Here is a 20,536-nt window from a genome sequence, read left to right on the forward strand (position 1 = left end):
AGTGCCGCACTGTCAGAGGGTCAGTGCTGAGCGAGTGCTGCACTGTCAGAGGGTCCGTACTGAGGGAGTGCCGCACTGTCAGAGGGTCGGTACTGAGGGAGTGCCGCACTGTCAGAGGGTCGGTACTGAGGGAGTGCTGCACTGTCAGAGGGTCAGTACTGAGGGAGTGCTGCACTGTCAGAGGGTCAGTACTGAGGGAGCGCCGCGCTGTCAGAGGGTCAGTACGGAGGGAGTGCTGCACTGTCAGAGGGTCAGTACTGAGGGAGTGCCGCAATGTCAGAGGATCAGTACTGAGCGAGTGCCGCACTGTCAGTGGGTCAATACTGAGGGAGTGCTGCACTGTCAGAGGGTCAGTACTGAGGGAGCGCTGCACTGTCAGAGGGTCAGTACTGAGGGAGTGCCGCACTGTCAGAGGGTCAGTACTGAGGGAGTGCCGCACTGTCAGAGGGTCAGTACTGAGGGAGTGCCGCACTGTCAGAGGGTCAGTACTGAGGGAGTGCCGCACTGTCAGAGGGTCAGTACTGAGGGAGTGCCACACTGTCAGAGGGTCAGTGCTGAGGGAGTGCCGCACTGTCAGAGGGTCAGTACTGAGGGAGTGCTGCACTGTCAGAGGGTCAGTACTGAGGGAGTGTAGCACCGTCAGAGGGTCAGTACTGAGGGAGTGTCGCACTGTCAGAGGGTCAGTGCTGAGGGAGTGCTGCACTGTCAGAGGGTCCGTACTGAGGGAGTGCCGCACTGTCAGAGGGTCGGTACTGAGGGAGTGCTGCACTGTCAGAGGGTCAGTACTGAGGGAGAGCTGCACTGTCAGAGTGTCAGTACTGAGGGAGTGCCGCATTGTCAGAGGGTCGGTACGGCGGGAGTGCTGCACTGTCAGAGGGTCAGTACTGAGGGAGTGCAGCACTGTCAGAGGGTCAGTACTGAGGGAGTGCTGCACAATCAGAGGTTCAGTACTGAGGGAGTGCTGCACTGTCAGAGGGTCAGTACTGAGGAAGTGTCGCACTGTCAGAGGGTCAGTACTGAGGGAGTGCAGCACTGTCAGAGGGTCAGTACTGAGGGAGTGCTGCACAATCAGAGGGTCAGTACTGAGGGAGTGCTGCACTGTCAGAGGGTCAGTACTGAGGGAGTGTCGCACTGTCAGAGGGTCAGTACTGAGGGAGTGTCGCACTGTCAGAGGGTCAGTACTGAGGGAGTGCTGCACTGTCAGAGGGTCAGTACTGAGGGAGTGTCGCACTGTCAGAGGGTCAGTACTGAGGGAGTGTCGCACTGTCAGAGGGTCAGTGCTGAGGGAATGCTGCACTGTCAGAGGGTCAGTGCTGAGGGAGTGCAGCACTGTCAGAGGGTCAGTACTGAGGGAGTGCTGCACTGTCAGAGGGTCAGTACTGAGGGAATGCTGCACTGTCAGAGGGTCGGTACTGAGGGAGTGCCGCACTGTCAGAGGGTCGGTACTGAGGGAGTGCTGCACTGTCAGAGGGTCAGTACTGAGGGAGAGCTGCACTGTCAGAGGGTCAGTACTGAGGGAGAGCTGCACTGTCAGAGGGTCAGTACTGAGGGAGTGCTGCACTGTCAGAGGGTCAGTACTGAGGGAGTGTCGCACTGTCAGAGGGTCAGTACTGAGGGAGTGTCGCACTGTCAGAGGGTCAGTGCTGAGGGAATGCTGCACTGTCAGAGGGTCAGTGCTGAGGGAGTGCCGCACTGTCAGAGGGTCAGTACTGAGGGAGTGCTGCACTATCAGATGGTCAGTACTGAGGGAGTGCAGCACTGTCAGAGGGTCAGTACTGAGGGAGTGCCGCACTGTCAGAGGGTCGGTACTGAGGGAGTGCTGCACTGTCAGAGGGTCAGTACTGAGGGAGTGCAGCACTGTCAGAGAGTCAGTACTGAGGGAGTGCTGCACAATCAGAGGGTCAGTACTGAGGGAGTGCTGCACTGTCAGAGGGTCAGTACTGAGGGAGTGTCGCACTGTCAGAGGGTCAGTACTGAGGGAGTGTCGCACTGTCAGAGGGTCAGTACTGAGGGAGTGTCGCGCTGTCAGAGGGTCAGTACTGAGGGAGTGTCGCACTGTCAGAGGGTCAGTGCTGAGGGAATGCTGCACTGTCAGAGGTTCAGTGCTGAGGGAGTGCAGCACTGTCAGAGGGTCAGTACTGAGGGAGTGCTGCACTGTCAGAGGGTCAGTACTGAGGGAATGCTGCACTGTCAGAGGGTCAGTACTGAGGGAGTGCCGCACTGTCAGAGGGTCAGTACTGAGGGAGTGCTGCACTGTCAGAGGGTCAGTACTGAGGGAGTGCTGCACTGTCAGAGGGTCAGTACTGAGGGAGTGCTGCACTGTCAGAGGGTCAGTACTGAGGGAGTGCTGCACTGTCAGAGGGTCAGTACTGAGGGAGTGCCGCACTGTCAGAGGGTCAGTACTGAGGGAGTGCTGCACTGTCAGAGGGTCAGTACTGAGGGAGTGCTGCACTGTCAGAGGGTCAGTACTGAGGGAGTGCTGCACTGTCAGAGGGTCAGTACTGAGGGAGTGCTGCACTGTCAGAGGGTCAGTACTGAGGGAGTGTCGCACTGTCAGAGGGTCAGTACTGAGGGAGTGTCGCACTGTCAGAGGGTCAGTGCTGAGGGAATGCTGCACTGTCAGAGGGTCAGTACTGAGGGAGTGCCACACTGTCAGAGGGTCAGTACTGAGGGAGTGCCGCACTGTCAGAGGGTCAGTACTGAGGGAGTGCCACACTGTCAGAGGGTCAGTGCTGAGGGAGTGCCGCACTGTCAGAGGGTCAGTACTGTGGGAGTGCTGCACTGTCAGAGGGTCAGTACTGAGGGAGTGCTGCACTGTCAGAGGGTCAGTACTGAGGGAGTGCTGCACTATCAGAGTGTCAGTACTGAGGGAGTGCAGCACTGTCAGAGGGTCAGTACTGAGGGAGTGCCGCACTGTCAGAGGGTCGGTACTGAGGGAGTGCTGCACTGTCAGAGGGTCAGTACTGAGGGAGTGCAGCACTGTCAGAGGGTCAGTACTGAGGGAGTGCTGCACAATCAGAGGGTCAGTACTGAGGGAGTGCTGCACTGTCAGAGGGTCAGTACTGAGCGAGTGTCGCACTGTCAGAGGGTCAGTACTGAGGGAGTGTCGCACTGTCAGAGGGTCAGTGCTGAGGGAATGCTGCACTGTCAGAGGGTCAGTGCTGAGGGAGTGCAGCACTGTCAGAGGGTCAGTACTGAGGGAGTGCTGCACTGTCAGAGGGTCAGTACTGAGGGAATGCTGCACTGTCAGAGGGTCGGTACTGAGGGAGTGCCGCACTGTCAGAGGGTCGGTACTGAGGGAGTGCTGCACTGTCAGAGGGTCAGTACTGAGGGAGAGCTGCACTGTCAGAGGGTCAGTACTGAGGGAGAGCTGCACTGTCAGAGGGTCAGTACTGAGGGAGTGCTGCACTGTCAGAGGGTCAGTACTGAGGGAGTGTCGCACTGTCAGAGGGTCAGTACTGAGGGAGTGTCGCACTGTCAGAGGGTCAGTGCTGAGGGAATGCTGCACTGTCAGAGGGTCAGTGCTGAGGGAGTGCCGCACTGTCAGAGGGTCAGTACTGAGGGAGTGCTGCACTATCAGATGGTCAGTACTGAGGGAGTGCAGCACTGTCAGAGGGTCAGTACTGAGGGAGTGCCGCACTGTCAGAGGGTCGGTACTGAGGGAGTGCTGCACTGTCAGAGGGTCAGTACTGAGGGAGTGCAGCACTGTCAGAGGGTCAGTACTGAGGGAGTGCTGCACAATCAGAGGGTCAGTACTGAGGGAGTGCTGCACTGTCAGAGGGTCAGTACTGAGGGAGTGTCGCACTGTCAGAGGGTCAGTACTGAGGGAGTGTCGCACTGTCAGAGGGTCAGTACTGAGGGAGTGTCGCACTGTCAGAGGGTCAGTACTGAGGGAGTGCTGCACTGTCAGAGGGTCAGTACTGAGGGAGTGCTGCACTGTCAGAGGGTCAGTACTGAGGGAGTGCTGCACTGTCAGAGGGTCAGTACTGAGGGAGTGCCGCACTGTCAGAGGGTCAGTACTGAGGGAGTGCTGCACTGTCAGAGGGTCAGTACTGAGGGAGTGCTGCACTGTCAGAGGGTCAGTACTGAGGGAGTGCCGCACTGTCAGAGGGTCAGTACTGAGGGAGTGCTGCACTGTCAGAGGGTCAGTACTGAGGGAGTGTTGCACTGTCAGAGGGTCAGTACTGAGGGAGTGCCGCACTGTCAGAGGGTCAGTACTGAGGGAGTGCCGCACTGTCAGAGTGTCAGTACTGAGGGAGTGCTGCACTGTCAGAGGGTCAGTACTGAGGGAGTGCCGCACTGTCAGAGGGTCAGTACTGAGGGAGTGCTGCACTGTCAGAGGGACAGTACTGAGGGAGTGCCGCACTGTCAGAGGGTCAGTACTGAGGGAGTGCTGCATTGTCGCTGAAATTGGCTGTCAGCACTCGTCAAAAATACTTAACTGGCTGAGAAGCCCTTTGGATAATCCTCGAAGGCGCTAGACGAATGCAGGTTCTTTTCCCCTCCTGGCCTGGGGCTGGATTCTCCAATAATGGGGCTATGTCCCCACTCCAGCGTTTCACTCTGCACTTTCCTTCAGAAAGCCCTGATTGATGGCCTGCCTGCAGGGGGCTGGCTGGGGGCTGGCTGGGGGCTGGCAGGGGGCCGGCAGGGGGCTGGCAGGGGGCTGGCAGGGGGCCGGCAGGGGGCTGGCAGGGGGCCGGCAGGGGGCTGGCAGGGGGCCGGCAGGGGGCTGGCAGGGGGCTGGAGTGCCCCTCGCGGCTCTGGCTGCGGATACGGGGCCCCGCTTGCGCAGGGGGTGGCGGGGGACATGGCGGACTCGGGCTGCGGAGCGGCACCACAAATATAGCCCCCTGAGATCGTACGCGCCCGCGGATCCCTGCCGCCCGATCGCCCCCATGGCCGTCCATGAGGACCCCCCCCTGGTGATCGATCCCCCTGCCGCTGTGGACTGAGTCCACAGCCCCCAGCCGAGGTTTCCGACAGCGGAATGGTCGCGATCGGCGATTGGCCGGAGAATCCCCATTTGCGCCGAATCAGGGCGGCGCCAAAACAGCAACTGGCACCGCACGCTGCCGGGACAGCCTCAGGACGGTACCCTCCCCCCCGCTGCTCCGCCCCCGCTCCCGCTGCTCCGCCCCCGCTCCCGCTGCTCCGCCCCCGCTCCCGCTGCTCCGCCCCCGCTCCCGCTGCTCCGCCCCCGCTCCCGCTGCTCCGCCCCCGCTCCCGCTGCTCCGCCCCCGCTCCCGCTGCTCCGCCCCCGCTCCCGCTGCTCCGCCCCCGCTCCCGCTGCTCCGCCCCCGCTCCCGCTACTCCGCCCCCGCTCCCGCTGCTCCGCCCCCGCTCCCGCTGCTCCGCCCCCGCTCCCGCTGCTCCGCCCCCGCTCCCGCTGCTCCGCCCCCGCTCCCGCTGCTCCGCCCCCGCTCCCGCTGCTCCGCCCCCGCTCCCGCTGCTCCGCCCCCGCTCCCGCTGCTCCGCCCCCGCTCCCGCTGCTCCGCCCCCGCTCCCGCTGCTCCGCCCCCGCTCCCGCTGCTCCGCCCCCGCTCCCGCTGCTCCGCCCCCGCTCCCGCTGCTCCGCCCCCGCTCCCGCTGCTCCGCCCCCGCTGGGCAGAGTTCCCGACGGCTTGCAACTCTTGTCCTTTTTCTTTTGTGAACCTGGCGTGGCGGCTGCGGACCGGGCCGACCGGCGCCACAGTCGGGGGGGGGGGGGGGAGCCGTTCCGCGGCAGGGGGGTTTGGCGGGGGCTCGGGGCACTGGATGGGGGTGGTCCGGGGGGCTATTGGGGGACAGTATTTGGCAGGCCGGCTCCGCTCGTGGCCAGCGCCATGTGGCACGGCGCTGTGCGCGGTCACAGACCCGGCAACCCTCCGGTCGTCTCCGCGGGTGAAGCCGGGGGCTTTGCGCTGCGCGGCTGCGAGACCCCCACCGGGGCGGGAGCGTCGGTGAAGCTCCTGCGCCGTTTTTCCTGGCGTAAAACGCCACCGTTCCCAGTCCGGCGTCTGCGCACATCGGAGAATCCAGACCAGTAGGTTCTTGGTGGAGGGGCAGCCCGTGACCAGCTGGACCAGTCAATGAGTTGGTGCCCTCGGGCAAGGTGGGTGCTGGATAGGCAGGTGCCACATTGCCCGGTTCAAACACCCGGGAACCTCACCAGGTACCGACGGCCGGGACAGGATTCGCGGGGTTCCACCACAGCAAAACTGGCGCCGCAACTGCAGCGATTCAGGAACCGTTAAGGGGCTAGCACCGGAACCACGGGGAACACAATCCATTCCAATGGGAAACGGAGCGGGATTGGCCGGGTCCGTGATCGACACTCGGGAGGCTGACAAGCTGCAGTCGCACACACACATTACACTCCCCACACACACTCATCCCAGCCTCGCACACACACTACACTCCCCACACACACTCATCCCAGCCACACACACACATTACACTCCCCACACACACTCATCCCAGCCGCACACACACATTACACTCCCCACACACACTCATCCCAGCCACACACACATTACACTCCCCACACACACTCATCCCAGCCTCGCACACACATTACACTCCCCACACACACTCATCCCAGCCGCACACACACATTACACTCCCCACACACACTCATCCCAGCCTCGCACACACATTACACTCCCCACACACACTCATCCCAGCCGCACACACACATTACACTCCCCACACACACTCATCCCAGCCTCACACACACATTACACTCCCCACACACACTCATCACTGCCGCGCACACACATTACACTCCCCACACTCACTCATCCCAGCCTCGCACACACATTACACTCCCCACACACACTCATCCCAGCCCCACACACACATTACACTCCCCACACACACTCATCCCAGCCTCGCACACACATTACACTCCCCACACACACTCGTCCCAGCCGCACATACACATTACACTCCCCACACACACTCATCCCAGCCTCGCACACACATTACACTCCCCACACTCACTCATCCCAGCCTCGCACACACATTACACTCCCCACACACACTCATCCCAGCCCCACACACACATTACACACCCCACACACACTCATCCCAGCCACACACACACATTACACTCCCCACACACACTCATCCCAGCCACACACACATTACACTCCCCACACACACTCATCCCAGCCGCACACACACATTACACTCCCCACACACACTCATCCCAGCCACACACACATTACACTCCCCACACACACTCATCCCGATCGCGTTTCCGGATTCCGGCGTCGGCTGACCGAGAATCCCGTCCCGGGTTACCAAATCTCCGCCCGGCAGCTGGGAGTCTGGGCGTATTATTGGATTCACCCAGCAGAGGGCAGCAGGGCGACACAGGACTCGCCGTCCCTCACAGACACCAAAACAGCGGTCGGGATTTCTATAATCCTCAGAACCGGACGGATCAGTTCAACGTGTTTTACAGACAATGAGGTACTGGTGGAATGTCGCAGCAGATTGGTGCACAGCAAGATCCCACAAACTCTAGATAACCGATCACCAGAGATTTTATTTGAGGGCTGAATATTTCAGGACACCTGGGAGAACGTTCCTGTTTCTCCCACAAAACATTGACCAATCAATCCTTAACGTCCACCTCCCAGTAAAGACAGGGTCCCGGTTTAATCTCTGATCGGAAAGGTGGACCCATAACAGTGCAGCACTCCCTCAGTACTGACCCTCTGACAGTGCAGCACTCCCTCAGTACTGACCCTCTGACAGTGCAGCACTCCCTCAGTACTGACCCTCTGACAGTGCAGCACTCCCTCAGTACTGACCCTCTGACAGTGCAGCACTCCCTCAGTACTGACCCTCTGACACTGCAGCACTCCCTCAGTACTGACCCTCTGACAGTGCGGCACTCCCTCAGTACTGACCCTCTGACAGTGCAGCACTCCCTCAGTACTGACCCTCTGACAGTGCAGCACTCCCTCAGTACTGACCCTCTGACAGCGCAGCACTCCCTCAGTACTGACCCTCTGACAGTGCAGCACTCCCTCAGTACTGACCCTCTGGCAGTGCGGCACTCCCTCAGTACTGACCCTCTGACAGTGCGGCGCTCCCTCAGTACTTACCCTCTGACAGTGCAGCACTCCCTCAGTACTGACCCTCTGACAGTGCGGCGCTCCCTCAGTACTTACCCTCTGACAGTGCAGCACTCCCTCAGTACTGACCCTCTGACAGTGCGGCACTCCCTCAGTACTGACCTTCTGACAGTGCGGCGCTCCCTCAGTACTTACCCTCTGACAGTGCAGCACTCCCTCAGTACTGACCCTCTGACAGTGCGGCACTCCCTCAGTACTCCCCTCATAGATCGTCAGGCACTGTAAATGATGAAACAAACAGCTTGGAGTCTATTATAAGTTAGTTAATGGTTAGTCTGGCAATAGTACTGAAGACTTGAGCTCCAGAACTTGCCGTACCTCTCGCCAAGCTGTTCCAGTACAGCTACAACACTGGCATCTACCCGGCAATGTGGAAAATTGCCCAGGTGTGTCCTGTACACAAGAAACAGGACAAATGCAACCCAGCCAATTACCGCCCTATCAGTCTACTCTCCATCATCAGTAAAGTGATGGAAGGTGCCATCAACAGTGAGATCAAGCAGCACTTACTCAGCAATAACCTGCTCACGGACGCTCAGTTTGGGTTCCGTCAGGGTCACTCAGCTCCTGACCTCATTACAGCCTTGGTCCAAATATGGACAACAGAGCTGAATGCCAGAGGCGAGGTGAGTGACTGCCCTCGACATCAAGGCAGCATTTGACCGAGTGTGGCATCAAGGAGGCCTAACTAAACTGGAGCCAATGGGAATCAGGGGAAAACTCTCCGCTGGTTGGAGTCATACCCGGCACAAAGGAAGATGGTTGTGGTGGTTGGAGATCAATCATCTCAGCTTCCGGACATCACTGCAGGAGTTCCTCAGGGTCGTGTCCTCGGCCCAACCGTCTTCAGCTGCGATGCACGATCAATGGCCACTAAAGCGAGGTTGTAGTCCAACTGATGTTTCCCCAGCAGCTCAGGTACAGAATGAAGGCTGCTGGGGCGGCACTGACTCTTATAACCCGCCTAGCTGGGCGGAGCTATCATACAGCTTGACCAATAGGAAGCATACAATATCTACCAATGGTGTTCCAGCATTACCAGCACCGTAATACCTCTACACAGACTACCACATTCACCCCCTGTTAAAAAAGAGTCCGGCAGGGGTGGTGGCCTGATATTACAACATGGTAACGTGGTAGAAATTATAGTTATGGAGGTACCGTAATACCTCCGTACAGCATTTTGTAACTATTTACAATTCTATTAACTATTTACAATTTATGATTCATAATTAGCTATACACTTTAAAATGAAGCAATCAGTCGATCGGGGGCCCTGGTCGTCCTCTGTGATCGTCGAAGCTTCGGTGGTGACTCCGGTGGAGGCTCGGGCGTCTGTGACTCCGGGGGCGTGGCCTCGATCTCCATGGCAGCTTCGTCACCCTTAGACAGAGCTGGTGGGGAAAACGGTTGACCTGGGAAGGGAGCACCTGTGGGGTGCGTCGGTGGGTGGGGGGCCTAGACAGGGCCGGCGGGAGGACCGATCCTTCTGTAAGGTGCACTGGTGTAAGGGAGGGTGGGACTGTTGGCTGGGGTGTGCGTGGGGCTCTGGCGGGCGCCAGGTCTCGTAGGGAGACCGTATCTTGTCGGCCGTCGGGGTACACCACATAGGTGTACTGGGGGTTAGTGTGGAGAAGATGGACCCTCTCGATCAACGGGTCCGACTTGTGCGCCCGCACATGTTTGCGGAGCAGGATGGGTCCGGGAGCTGCCAGCCAGGTTGGGAGCAAGGTCCCAGAGGAGGACTTCCTGGGGAAGACAAGGAGACGTTTGTGAGATGTCTGGTTGGTTGTGGTACAAAGCAGTGACCGGATGGAGTGGAGGGCATTCGGGAGGACTTCCTGCCAGCGGGAGATTGGGATATTCCTGGACCGTAGGGCCAGTAGGATGGTCTTCCAGACCGTTCCGTTCTCCCTCACTACCTGTCCGTTTCCCCGGGGGTTGTAACTGGTCGTCCTGCTCGAGGCGATGCCCTTGCTGAGCAGGAATTGACGCAGTTCGTCGCTCATAAAGGAGGACCCCCTATCACTGTGTACGTAAGCGGGGAACCCGAACAGTGCAAAGATGCTATGGAGGGCCTTGATGATGGTGGAGACGGTCATGTCGGGGCAGGGGATGGCGAATGGGAACCGGGAGTACTCATCAATCACGTTCAGGAAGTACGTGTTGCAGTCGGTGGAGGGGAGGGAGCCTTTGAAGTCCATGCTGAGGCGTTCAAAGGGACAGGAAGCCTTTTTCAGGTGCGTCCTCTCTGGCCGGGAGAAGTGCGGTTTGCACTCCGCACAGATTTGGCAGTCCCAGGTGGCTGTCCTGACCTCCTCGATGGAGTAGGGCAGGTTGCGGGTCTTGATAAAGTGGAAAAAGCGAGTGACCCCCGGGTGGCAGAGGTCCTCGTGGAGGGCTCGGAGGCGGTCCACTTGTGCGTTGGCACATGTGCCGGGGGACAGGGCATCAGGAGGCTCGTTTAGCTTCTCGGGACGATACAAGATCTCGTAGTTGTAGGTGGAGAGTTCGATCCTCCACCGCAAGATCTTGTCGTTTTTTATCTTGTCCCGCTGTGCATTATCGAACATGAAAGCAACCGACCGTTGGTCAGTGAGGAGAGTGAATCTCCTGCCGACCAGGTAATGCCTCCAATGTCGCACAGCTTCCACTATGGCCTGGGCCTCCTTTTCGACTGAGGAGTGGTGGATTTCAGAGGCATGGAGGGTACAGGAGAAGAAGGCCACGGGTCTTCCCGCTTGGTTGAGGGTAGCCCCCAGAGCTACGTCAGACACGTCGCTCTCGACCTGGAAGGGGAGGGACTCGTCGATGGTGTGCATCGTGGCCTTTGCAATGTCTGCTTTGATGCGGCTGAAGGCCTGGCGGGCCTCTATCGACAGGGGAAAAGCTGTGGATTGGATCAGGGGACGGGCCTTGTCCGCATAATTGGGGACCCACTGGGCGTTGTAAGAGAAAAACCCTAGGCAGCGCTTCAGGGCCTTGGAGCAGTGAGGGAGGGGGAACTCCATAAGGGGGCGCATGCGATCAGGGTCGGGGCCTATAACTCCATTTCGCACTACGTAGCCGAGAATGGCTAGATGGTCGGCTAAACACACATTTATCCTTATTATCCGTAAGGTTAAGGATCTTTGCGGTCGTGGCCGCAGATGGTGACATTATCGAGATACGGGAATGTTGCCCGTAAACCGTACCGGTCAACCATTCGGTCCATCTCACGCTGGAAGACCGAGACCCCGTTGGTGACACCGAAGGGAACCCTTAAGAAGTGGTAGAGCCGCCCGTCTGCCTCAAAGGCAGTGTATTTGCGGTCACTAGTGCGAATGGGGAGCTGGTGGTAGCCTGACTCAAGATCCACCGTGGAGAAGACCTTATAATGCGCGATCCTGTTTACCAGGTCGGATATGCGGGGGAGAGGGTACGCGTCCAGCTGCATAAACCTGTTGATGGTCTGACTGTAGTCGATGACCATCCTATGCTTCTCCCCGGTCTTTACCACCACTACTTGAGCTCTCCAGGGACTGTTGCTGGCTTCAATGACTCCTTCCCTCAGTAGCCTTTGGACCTCTGACCTAATAAAGATCCGGTCCTGGGCACTGTAGCGTCTGCTCCTGATGACGACGGGTTTGCAATCCGGGGTGAGGTTCGCAAACAGGGAAGGCGGATTGACCTTGAGGGTCGCGAGGCCGCAGACAGTGAGGGGGGGGGTGGGTGTAGGGCTGCCGAATTTGAAAGTTAGACTTTGGAGGTTGCACTGGAAGTCTAAACCCAGGAGTGTAGCCGCGCAGAGGTCGGGAAGGACGTAGAGACGGAAATTTTTAAACTCCCTTCCCTGGACTGTGAGGTTTGTTGCACAAAGCCCCTTTATCTCCACTGAGTGGGAACCGGAGGCCAGGGAGATTTTTTGATTAACGGGGTGGACAAGGAGAGAACAGCGCCTTACCGTGTCGGGGTGTATGAAGCTCTCCATGCTCCCAGAGTCGATTAAGCAGCACATCTCGTGCCCATTGATTAGCACTGTTGTTGTAGCCGTTGAGAGTGTTCGAGGCCGGGACTGATCCAGGGTCACCGAGGCTACTTTCAGCAGTTGAGTGTTCTCTTCGGGCGGTGTGCGGTCAGCCGAGCTGGGGTCCTGGGAGCTGGGAGTCCATCCAAGATGGCGGCTCCCATTGGCTGGGAGTGCACAAAATGGCGGCGCCCATCATTCGAACGTGACATCCGCGGGACAAGACGGCGGCGCCCGGGGGCCGCACGGGGACCGTGGAGAGGATTGTGGTGGCGGTCCGCATTCGCCGCCGGAGATCGCGGCGACCGCACGGGCCTGGCATACCACCACAAAATGGCCCTTTTTACCGCATCCCTTGCAGGTGGATGCGCGGGCCGGGCAGCGCTGCCTGGGGTGCTTGGCTTGCCCGCAAAAGTATCAGCGGGGCCCCCCAGAGTTGCCAGGCCGCCTTGCAGCACAAGCTTGTGGGGGGATGGGGGATGTCGCGGGGTCGGCTGCGGAGGGGTTCCACGCTGCCCAGGGGGCTGCCGCGTGGTCGGGAACGTAAGCGCGGGCGTCCCTGGAGGCCACGTCCAGGGAGCCTGCAAGGGCCCGTGTCTCCTTGAGGCCTAGGGTGTCTTTTTCCAGCAATCGCTGGCGGATTTGGGAGGACAGCATACCTGCCACGAGAGCATCCCGGATCAAGAGTCCTGTGTGTTCGCTCGCCGAAACTTGCAGGCAGCTGCAGTTTCTCCCCAACACCAGGAGCGCACGGTAGAATTCATCCAGCGATTCCCCAGGGATTTGTCGCCTCGTTGCTAGCAGATGTCGGGCGTAGACCTGGTTTACCGGGCGAACATAATGTCCTTTTAGTAGTTCTTTTGCTGCATCGAAGTCCTCCGCGTCCTCGATGAGGGTGTAAATTTCCAGGCTCACCCTCGAGTGCAGGACTTGCATTTTCTGTTCTCCTGTGGGTGTGTTTTCGGCCGTTCCGAGATACCCTTTAAAGCATTGCCGCTGAGTTCGCCGCGTGGGGGCTGAGTTGCAGACACTCCGGCTTGATTCAGAGCTCCATCCTTTTAAATCTAGCTTATTAAATTGATGCAGGATCAATGACCACTAAAGCGAGGTTGTAGTCCAACTGAAGGCTTTAATAAGCTAGATGATTCCCCAGCAGCTCAGGTACAGAAAGGCGGCTGCTGGGGCAGCACGGGCTCTTATACCCCGCCTAGCAGGGCGGAGCTACCATACAGCTTGACCAATAGGAAGCATACACTATCTACCAATGGTGTTCCAGCATTACTAGGCACCTCTACACAGATTACCACAAGCTGCTTCATCAATGACCCCCCTTCCATCATAAGGCCAGACCTGGGGGTGTTCGCTGATGACTGCACAATGTTCCGCACCATTCACGACTCCTCAGGTAATGAAGCAGCCCACGTCCAAATGCAGCAAGACCTGGACAATATCCAGGCTCGGGCTGACAAGTGGCAAGTTACATTCGCGCCACACAAGTGCCAGCCAATGACCATCTCCGACAAGAGAGGATCTAACCACCGCCCCTTGACATTCAATGGCATTATCATCACTGAATCCCCCACAATCAACATCCTGGGGGTTACCATTGATCAGAAGCTGAACTGGACCCAGCCACATTAATACTGTGGCTACCAGGGCAGGTCAGAGGCTGGGAATCCTACAGAGAGTAACTCACCTCCTGACCCTCCAAAGCCTGTCCACCATCTACAAGGCACAAGGAGTGTGATGGAATACTCTCCATTTGCCTGGATGAGTGCAGCTCCAACAACACTCAAGAAGCTCGACACCATCCAGGACAAAGCAGCCCCATTGATTGCTCCCCCTTCCACAAACATTCACTCCCTCCACCACCGACGCTCAGAGGCATCCGTGTGTACCATCTACAAGATGCACTGCAGGAACTCACCAAGGTTCCTCAGGCAGCACCTTCCAAACCCACGACCACCACCATCTAGAAGGACAAGAGCAGCGGATACCTGGGAACCCCACCACCTGGAGGTTCCCCTCCGAGTCACTCACCACCCCGACTGGGAAATATATCGGCCGTTCCTTCACTGTCGCTGGGGCAACATCCTGGAACTCCCTCCCTAACAGCACAGTGGGTGTACCTACACCGCAGGGACTGCAGCGGCTCAAGAAGGCAGCTCACTGCCACCTTCTGAAGGGCAACTAGGGATGGGCGATAAATGCTGGGCTCGCCAGCGACGCCCAAGTCCTGCAAATGAATAAAAACAATTGCCTGCTGAATCCTGAGAATGTTCTGTTGTCCACAGGGTATGGGCTCTATCTTGCCCGAGAAGGGTGTGAGTTCTAGGAGTTCGCCCTCTGCGTTAACCGGTTGATGTTGCTAGTTAGCGGAATGTTCTCAGCTTTGACCAGCCCAGCCTCAGTATTGATACATTTCTCTCTTACTTCTTTCCACAGGCAAGACAGGTCCTGTTCGAAAACCACTCTCAGCGTAAGTAAATCCAACCCAGTTCCTGAGCACTGCAACAGTTTAGAACTTGAGCCCAGCCTCTCGGTGACGGAGTTGGAGGGACCGTTGGAGTGAGGGACAGAAAGTCTTGAGGTCAATCGAGATCAGCACAAAAACTAGACCTTCAGTGCGGCACTGTCAGAGGGTCCGTATTGAGGGAGTGCCGCACTGTCAGAGGGTCAGTACTGAGGGAGTGCTGCACTGTCAGAGGGTCAGTACTGAGGGAGTGCTGCACTGTCCGAGGGTCAGTACTGAGGGAGTGCCGCACTGTCAGAGTGTCAGTACTGAGGGAGTGCCGCACTGTCAGAGGGTCAGTACTGAGGGAGTGCTGCACTGTCCGAGGGTCAGTACTGAGGGAGTGCCGCACTGTCAGAGGGTCAGTACTGAGGGAGTGCTGCACTGTCAGAGGGTCAGTACTGAGGGAGTGCTGCACTGTCAGAGGGTCAGTACTGAGGGAGTGCTGCACTGTCCGAGGGTCAGTACTGAGGGAGTGCCGCACTGTCAGAGTGTCAGTACTGAGGGAGTGCCGCACTGTCAGACGGTCAGTACTGAGGGAGTGCTGCACTGTCCGAGGGTCAGTACTGAGGGAGTGCTGCACTGTCCGAGGGTCAGTACTGAGGGAGTGCCGCACTGTCAGAGTGTCAGTACTGAGGGAGTGCCGCACTGTCAGAGTGTCAGTACTGAGGGAGTGCCGCACTGTCAGAGGGTCAGTACTGAGGGAGTGCTACACTGTCAGAGGGTCAGTACTGAGGGAGTGCTGCACTGTCCGAGGGTCAGTACTGAGGGAGTGCCGCAGTGTCAGAGGGTCAGTACTGAGGGAGAGCCGCACTGTCAGAGGGTCAGTACTGAGGGAGTGCTGCACTGTCAGAGGGTCAGTACTGAGGGAGTGCCGCAGTGTCAGAGGGTCAGTACTGAGGGAGAGCCGCACTGTCAGAGGGTCAGTACTGAGGGAGTGCCGCACTGTCAGAGGGTCAGTACTGAGGGAGTGCCGCACTGTCAGAGGGTCAGTACTGAGGGAGTGCTGCGCTGTCAGAGGGTCAGTGCTGAGGGAGTGCTGCACTGTCAGGGGGTCAGTACTGAGGGAGTGCTGCACTGTCAGAGGGTCAGTACTGAGGGAGTGCTGCACTGTCAGAGGGTCAGTACTGAGGGAGTGCTGCACTGTCAGAGGGTCAGTACTGAGGGAGTGCTGCACTGTCAGAGGGTCAGTACTGAGGGAGTGCTGCACTGTCAGAGGGTCAGTACTGAGGGAGTGCTGCACTGTCAGAGGGTCAGTACTGAGGGAGTACCGTACTGTCAGAGGGTCAGTACTGAGGGAGTGCCGCACTGTCAGAGGGTCAGTACTGAGGGAGTGCCGCACTGTCAGAGGGTCAGTACTGAGGGAGTGCCGCACTGTCAGAGGGTCAGTACTGAGGGAGCGCCGCACTGTCAGAGGGTCAGTACTGAGGGAGTGCTGCACTGTCAGAGGGTCAGTGCTGAGGGAGTGCTGCACTGTCAGAGGGTCAGTACTGAGGGAGTGCCGCACTGTCAGAGGGTCAGTATTGAGGGAGTGCCGCACTGTCAGAGGGTCAGTATTGAGGGAGTACCGCACTGTCAAGGGTCAGTACTGAGGGAGTGCTGCACTGTCAGAGGGTCAGTACTGAGGGAGTGCTGCACTGTCAGAGGGTCAGTACTGAGGGAGTGCCGCACTGTCAGAGGGTCAGTACTGAGGGAGTACCGCACTGTCAGAGGGTCAGTACTGAGGGAGTGCTGCACTGTCAGAGGGTCAGTACTGAGGGAGTGCCGCACTGTCAGAGGGTCAGTACTGAGGGAGTGCCGCACTGTCAGAGGGTCAGTACTGAGGGAGTGCCGCACTGTCAGAGGGTCAGTACTGAGGGAGTGCCGCACTGTCAGAGGGTCAGTACTGAGGGAGTGCTGCACTGTCAGAGGGTCAGTACTGAGGGAGTGCCGCACTGTCAGAGGGTCAGTACTGAGGGAGTACCGCACTGTCAGAGGGTCAGTACTGAGGGAGTGCCGCACTGTCAGAGGGCCAGCACTGAGGGAGTGCTGCACTGTCAGAGGGTCAGGACTGAGGGAGTGCCGCACTGTCAGAGGGTCAGTACTGAGGGAGAGCCGCACTGTCAGAGGGTCAGTACTGAGGGAGTGCTGCACTGTCAGAGGGTCAGTACTGAGAGAGTGCCGCACTGTCAGAGGGTCAGTACTGAGGGAGTGCTGCACTGTCAGAGGGTCAGTGCTGAGGGAGTGCTGCACTGTCAGAGGGTCAGTACTGAGGGAGTGCCGCACTGTCAGAGTGTCAGTACTGAGGGAGTGCAGCACTGTCAGAGGGTCAGTACTGAGGGAGTGCTGCACTGTCAGAGGGTCCGTACTGAGGGAGTGCTGCACTGTCAGAGGGTCAGTACTGAGGGAGTGCCGCACTGTCAGTGTGTCAGTACTGAGGGAGTGCAGCACTGTCAGAGGGTCAGTACTGAGGGAGTGCTGCACTGTCAGAGGGTCAGTACTGAGGGAGTGCCGCACTGTCAGTGTGTCAGTACTGAGGGAGTGCAGCACTGTCAGAGGGTCAGTACTGAGGGAGAGCTGCACTGTCAGAGGGTCAGTACTGAGGGAGTGCAGCACTGTCAGAGGGTCAGTACTGAGGGAGTGCCGCACTGTCAGTGGGTCAGTATTGAGGGGGTGCAGCACTGTCAGAGGGTCAGTACTGAGGGAGTGCTGCACTGTCAGAGGGTCAGTACTGAGGGGGTGCAGCACTGTCAGAGGGTCAGTACTGAGGGAGTGCCGCACTGTCAGAGGGTCAGTACTGAGGGAGTGCTGCACTGTCAGACGGTCAGTACTGAGGGAGTGCCGCACTGTCAGAGGGTCAGTAAGAGGGAGTGCTGCACTGTCAGAGGGTCAGTACTGAGGGAGTGCCGCACTGTCAGAGGGTCAGTACTGAGGGAGTGCAGCACTGTCAGAGGGTCAGTACTGAGGGAATGCTGCACTGTCAGAGGGTCAGTACTTGAGGGAGTGCCGCACTGTCAGAGGGTCAGTACTGAGAGAGTGCCGCACTGTCAGAGGGTCAGTACTGAGGGAGTGCCGCACTGTCAGAGGGTCAGTACTGAGGGAGTGCCGCACTGTCAGAGGGTCAGTACTGAGGGAGTGCCGCACTGTCAGAGGGTCAGTACTTAGGGAGTGCCGCACTGTCAGAGGGTCTGTACTGAGGGAGTGCTGCACTGTCAGAGGGTCAGTACTGAGGGAGTGCCGCAGTGTCAGAGGGTCAGTACTGAGGGAGAGCCGCACTGTCAGAGGGTCAGTACTGAGGGAGTGCCGCACTGTCAGAGGGTCAGTACTGAGGGAGTGCCGCACTGTCAGAGGGTCAGTACTGAGGGAGTGCTGCACTGTCAGAGGGTCAGTGCTGAGGGAGTGCTGCACTGTCAGAGGGTCAGTGCTGAGGGAGTGCTGCACTGTCAGGGGGTCAGTACTGAGGGAGTGCTGCACTGTCAGAGGGTCAGTACTGAGGGAGTGCTGCACTGTCAGAGGGTCAGTACTGAGGGAGTGCTGCACTGTCAGAGGGTCAGTACTGAGGGAGTGCTGCACTGTCAGAGGGTCAGTACTGAGGGAGTGCCGTACTGTCAGAGGGTCAGTACTGAGGGAGTGCCGCACTGTCAGAGGGTCAGTACTGAGGGAGTGCCGCACTGTCAGAGGGTCAGTACTGAGGGAGTGCCGCACTGTCAGAGGGTCAGTACTGAGGGAGTGCCGCACTGTCAGAGGGTCAGTACTGAGGGAGCGCCGCACTGTCAGAGGGTCAGTACTGAGGGAGTGCTGCACTGTCAGAGGGTCAGTGCTGAGGGAGTGCTGCACTGTCAGAGGGTCAGTACTGAGGGAGTGCCGCACTGTCAGAGGGTCAGTACTGAGGGAGTGCCGCACTGTCAGAGGGTCAGTACTGAGGGAGTGCCGCACTGTCAGAGGGTCAGTACTGAGGGAGCGCCGCACTGTCAGAGGGTCAGTACTGAGGGAGTGCTGCACTGTCAGAGGGTCAGTGCTGAGGGAGTGCTGCACTGTCAGAGGGTCAGTACTGAGGGAGTGCCGCACTGTCAGAGGGTCAGTACTGAGGGAGTGCCGCACTGTCAGAGGGTCAGTACTGAGGGAGTGCCGCACTGTCAGAGGGTCAGTACTGAGGGAGTGCCGCACTGTCAGAGGGTCAGTACTGAGGGAGTGCTGCACTGTCAGAGGGTCAGTGCTGAGGGAGTGCTGCACTGTCAGAGGGTCAGTACTGAGGGAGTGCCGCACTGTCAGAGGGTCAGTACTGAGGGAGTGCCGCACTGTCAGAGGGTCAGTACTGAGGGAGCGCCGCACTGTCAGAGGGTCAGTACTGAGGGAGCGCCGCACTGTCAGAGGGTCAGTACTGAGGGAGTGCTGCACTGTCAGAGGGTCAGTGCTGAGGGAGTGCTGCACTGTCAGAGGGTCAGTACTGAGGGAGTGCCGCACTGTCAGAGGGTCAGTACTGAGGGAGTTCCGCACTGTCAGAGGGTCAGTACTGAGGGAGTGCAGCACTGTCAGAGGGTCAGTACTGAGGGAGTGCCGCACTGTCAGAGGGTCAGTACTGAGGGAGTGCCGCACTGTCAGAGGGTCAGTACTGAGGGAGTGCTGCACTGTCAGAGGGTCAGTACTGAGGGAGTGCTGCACTGTCAGAGAGTCAGTACTGAGGGAGCGCTGCACTGTCAGAGGGTCAGTACTGAGGGAGTGCTGCACTGTCAGAGCGTCAGTACTGAGGGAGTGCTGCACTGTCAGAGGGTCAGTACTGAGGGAGTGCTGCACTGTCAGAGGGTCAGTACTGAGGGAGTGCTGCACTGTCAGAGGGTCAGTACTGAGGGAGTGCTGCACTGTCAGAGGGTCAGTACTGAGGGAGTGCTGCACTGTCAGAGGGTCAGTACTGAGGGAGTGCCGTACTGTCAGAGGGTCAGTACTGAGGGAGTGCCGTACTGTCAGAGGGTCAGTACTGAGGGAGTGCCGCACTGTCAGAGGGTCAGTACTGAGGGAGTGCCGCACTGTTAGAGGGTCAGTACTGAGGGAGTGCCGCACTGTCAGAGGGTCAGTACGGAGGGAGTGCTGCACTGTCAGAGGGTCAGTGCTGAGGGAGTGCTGCACTGTCAGAGGGTCAGTACTGAGGGAGTGCCGCACTGTCAGAGGGTCAGTACTGAGGGAGCGCCGCACTGTCAGAGGGTCAGTACTGAGGGAGTGCTGCACTGTCAGAGGGTCAGTGCTGAGGGAGTGCTGCACTGTCAGAGGGTCAGTACTGAGGGAGTGCCGCACTGTCAGAGGGTCAGTACTGAGGGAGTGCCGCACTGTCAGAGGGTCAGTACTGAGGGAGTGCCGCACTGTCAGAGGGTCAGTACTGAGGGAGCGCCGCACTGTCAGAGGGTCAGTACTGAGGGAGTGCTGCACTGTCAGAGGGTCAGTGCTGAGGGAGTGCTGCACTGTCAGAGGGTCAGTACTGAGGGAGTGCCGCACTGTCAGAGGGTCAGTACTGAGGGAGTGCCGCACTGTCAGAGGGTCAGTACTGAGGGAGTGCCGCACTGTCAGAGGGTCAGTACTGAGGGAGTGCCGCACTGTCAGAGGGTCAGTACTGAGGGAGTGCCGCACTGTCAGAGGGTCAGTACTGAGGGAGTGCCGCACTGTCAGAGGGTCAGTACTGAGGGAGTGCTGCACTGTCAGAGAGTCAGTACTGAGGGAGCGCTGCACTGTCAGAGGGTCAGTACTGAGGGAGTGCTGCACTGTCAGAGGGTCAGTACTGAGGGAGTGCTGCACTGTCAGAGGGTCAGTACTGAGGGAGTGCTGCACTGTCAGAGGGTCAGTACTGAGGGAGTGCTGCACTGTCAGAGGGTCAGTACTGAGGGAGTGCTGCACTGTCAGAGGGTCAGTACTGAGGGAGTG

At 58.6% G+C, this 20,536-nt stretch overlaps 1 protein-coding gene across 4 annotated transcripts in view; it reads left to right on the forward strand.

Moving 5' to 3' along the window:
• LOC140402281 (uncharacterized) overlaps positions 1 to 20,536 on the forward strand; it is a 285,684-nt gene that overhangs the window by 207,965 nt on the left and 57,183 nt on the right. For all 4 annotated transcript variants that reach the window (XM_072489930.1, XM_072489929.1, XM_072489931.1 and 1 more), the window contains one exon: positions 14,581 to 14,614. In XM_072489930.1, the coding sequence (XP_072346031.1) occupies positions 14,581 to 14,614 (34 nt within the window). The remainder of the gene's footprint in view (positions 1 to 14,580; positions 14,615 to 20,536) is intronic.

This window comes from Scyliorhinus torazame, chromosome 25, assembly GCF_047496885.1.
Source record: "Scyliorhinus torazame isolate Kashiwa2021f chromosome 25, sScyTor2.1, whole genome shotgun sequence".
Taxonomy (NCBI): Eukaryota; Metazoa; Chordata; class Chondrichthyes; order Carcharhiniformes; family Scyliorhinidae; genus Scyliorhinus; species Scyliorhinus torazame.